The sequence below is a fragment of the Mus pahari genome, chromosome 15 (genome assembly GCF_900095145.1).
Source record: "Mus pahari chromosome 15, PAHARI_EIJ_v1.1, whole genome shotgun sequence".
NCBI lineage: Eukaryota > Metazoa > Chordata > Mammalia > Rodentia > Muridae > Mus > Mus pahari.
The window spans coordinates 45,006,796-45,010,139 of record NC_034604.1 but is presented as its reverse complement, the minus strand read 5'-3'; the positions used below and the strand labels follow the sequence as shown (position 1 = coordinate 45,010,139).

Genomic DNA, 3,344 nt, shown 5'->3' with positions numbered 1-3,344 from the left:
AGGGCATGAACTATTCTACTTCTGACTTCTACAGAGCCTTTCAGAATTCATATTGCTGCAGAATATCAAGAGATTAATTTTCTGTATGTCTTCAGTAACAAGAGTAGTCAGAAAATCATTAAGATTGTTTAAGAAAAGCTGATCTCTTCTTGTGCTAAGCGCCTTAAGGATCTAGTCTTATTTGAAAAATATATATGAAGCCTCACCAGAAAAGAATTCCTTTATTTAATTTTTAATACAAACAATTTAGATTTTTAGAGATATGTTTTCTTTTTTAAAAAACATTTATTATATTTTAATTTTTTAAAAAAAATTATAGTCTTACAACATTGTTTTATTTTGTGAATAGGATTGTAGGGCTCGTCTGGGGTTTGTTTTTGTTTTGTTTTGTTTTGTTTTGTTTTCAATTCATTCTCTCTCCGTTTCCAAATCTGCTTCCTCATTCATTCTAGAAGGATTCATTTCTACCACTCACCTAAATCCATTACAGACAAGATCAAGGTTTGTATTTCATAAATAAAACTTTATGGTTTCAGCTTTATCCCGTATAATACTGCTTTTCTTTCTTGTTTCTTGTTCAGTGTTTACCTGCTGATTTTGTTGAGCTCACGACTCTGAAGTCTTATCTTCTTGAACTGTCAGCATGCCGTAGAAAATATGTCACAGAGGCCCACAACACGCATATGTAGGACAATCATCTGGGCATGCGCTCCTCTTTTGACCCTGCCCCTTCACCACTACCATTATGGCGGTTCCTGTGCGCCAATTTCGACCAGTTACACACCTGATATTTGACCTGGACGGACTTATTCTGAATACTGAAGATTTATATACTGATGTGTTTGAAGAAATATGCAATCGTTATGGGAAGAAATATAACTGGGATGTTAAGTCCCTGGTCATGGGGAAGAAGGCTCTAGAATCCGCCCAGATCATAGTAGAGTTCCTGAATTTACCCATATCCAAAGAAGAACTATTGGAAGAAAGTAAAGAGAAGCTGCAGATGGTGTTGCACACAGCTGGATTCATGCCAGGAGCTGAGGAATTGATCCACCACCTGAAGAAACATCGCTTACCGTTTGCCCTGGCCACGAGTTCCGAGACCGTTACCTTCCGAACAAAGACCAGTAGACACACAGGATTCTTTGGTCTATTTCACCACATAGTTCTGGGGGATGATCCTGAAGTACAGAATGGCAAGCCAGACACAGACATATTCCTAACCTGTGCCAAGAGGTTCTCTCCTCCCCCTGATCCTAAAGACTGCCTCGTCTTTGAAGATTCTCCAAATGGAGTGGAGGCAGCCGTGACCTGTGGGATGCAGGTCGTCATGGTACCTCATGAAAACCTGAGTGCAGACCTAACGCAAAAAGCCACCCTGGTACTGAGTTCCCTCCATGACTTCAAGCCTGAACTGTTTGGTCTACCTGCCTTTAAGGAGTAAGGGTGAAGGGTGACAGTGCTGCTGTGGGCCTCATGTAACCCAAGGTTGGCTCAGGACCCATGTTGCTGAAGGAAATCAACAGCATCCAAATTGTAACCTTTCTTGTCACTGTAGGTTATAAAGTCATGTGTTCCGTTATGTATTCAGCCTCCTCTGTGATTTGCTCTACATTTGACAATAGAAAGAAAATGAGAGCTCAGACTGACTATCTGTAGTTACTATCTAAAGTCAAGCTGACTTGGTATACAGTAAAGGGAGTGTACATGCGTGTTTAAATACACATGAATATGACCACTGTGTGATTATGCATGTGTATCATGTGTGTGTTTATGGATATATATGCATATATATAAAGTATATAATTTTCCCAAATCAAATAAAAATCATGTTTTCTTCTTTTTCATTTAGTCCTTCTGAACACTGACAGTTGGAAAATATAAACTACATATTCATATATGAATAAACTACACATTCATATGTGAATATGTCTTATGTGAATAAATATATATGTGCATATATATAGTATATAATGCTTCTAGTCTTTTACAATTGCCATTAACAGTACAGTGCTAACTGATGAGTGGGATGCTCATTCTCTCTGCTCATTAGCTTGAGAGTAAAGCCTTGGTATGGATAATTTAGCCACCTTTAGGTTATTTGATGACATCAGATGTCTCTTGGAACTTTACTCAGTGTCTCAATGTAGGTAGAGCATATACCTTCTATGAATGTCCTATTCCGTATTGGAGCATCTTTCTACCTCAGAAGAAAACACTTCTCTCCAAGAATATATTTTCTACTTAAAGGTTTATTATTCTATATTTATTGAGATAGGGTACTTCCATGTGGCTCTAGCTGGCCAGGAACTAGCTATGTAGATAATGCTGAATTTGAACTCACTGAGATCCACTTGGATCTCTCTCTCTTTTTTTTTTAATTAGATAGTTTCTTCATTTACATTTCAAATGCTATCCCCAAAGCCTCCTATACCATCCCCCCCCATCTTGCTCCCCAAGCCACCCACTCCTACTTCCTGGCCCTGGCATTCCCCAGTACTGGGGGCATATGATCGTCCCAAGACCAAGGTCCTCTCCTCCCATTGATGGCCAACTAGGCCATCCTCTGCTACATATTCAACTAGAGACACAGCTCTGGGGAATACTGGTTGTTGTTCCTCCTATAGGGTTGCACACACCTTTAGCTCCTTGGGTACTTTCTCTAGCTCCTTCATTAGGAGCCCTGTGTTCCATCCAATAGATGACTGTGAGCATCCACTTCTGTATTTCCCAGACCTTGGCATAGACTCAAAAGAGAGAGCTATATCAGGGTACTGTCAGCAAAATCTTTCTGGCATATGCAATGGTATCTGGGTTTGGTGGTTGTATATGACATGGATACCTGGATAGGGCAGTCTCTGGATGGTCCTTCCTTCCATCTCAGCTCTGAACTTTGTCTCTGTAACTCCTTCCATGGGTATTTTGTTCCCCATTCTAAGAAGGAATGAAGTATCCACACTTTGGTCTTCTTTCTTCTTGAGTTTCCTGTGTTTTGCAAATTGTATCTTGGCTATCCTAAGGTTCTGGGCTAACATCTGCTTATCAGTGAGTAAATGCCATGTGTGTTCTTTTGTGATTGGGTTACCTCACTAAGGAGAATATCCTCCAGATGCATCCATTTGCCTAAGAATTTCATAAATTCATTGTTTTTAATAACTGAGTGGTACTCTGTTGTGTAAATGTACCACATTTTCTGTATCCATTCCTCTATTGAGGGACATCTGGACTCTTTCCACGTTCTAGCTATTTTAAATAAGGCTGCTGTGAACATAGCAAAACATGTGTCCTTTTTACAAGTTAGAATATCTTCTGGATATATGCCCAGGAAAGGTATTGCTGGATCT

General features: G+C 39.6%; 1 protein-coding gene across 1 annotated transcript; it reads left to right on the top strand.

Annotated features, from left to right (window-relative positions):
* Positions 1 to 690: 690 nt before the first annotated feature.
* Pudp (pseudouridine 5'-phosphatase) lies at positions 691 to 1,578 on the top strand. The gene has a single exon (XM_021215100.1). The coding sequence runs from the start codon at positions 746 to 748 to the stop codon at positions 1,442 to 1,444; it is 699 nt and encodes a 232-aa protein (XP_021070759.1). The 5' UTR covers positions 691 to 745; the 3' UTR covers positions 1,445 to 1,578.
* Positions 1,579 to 3,344: the final 1,766 nt, after the last annotated feature.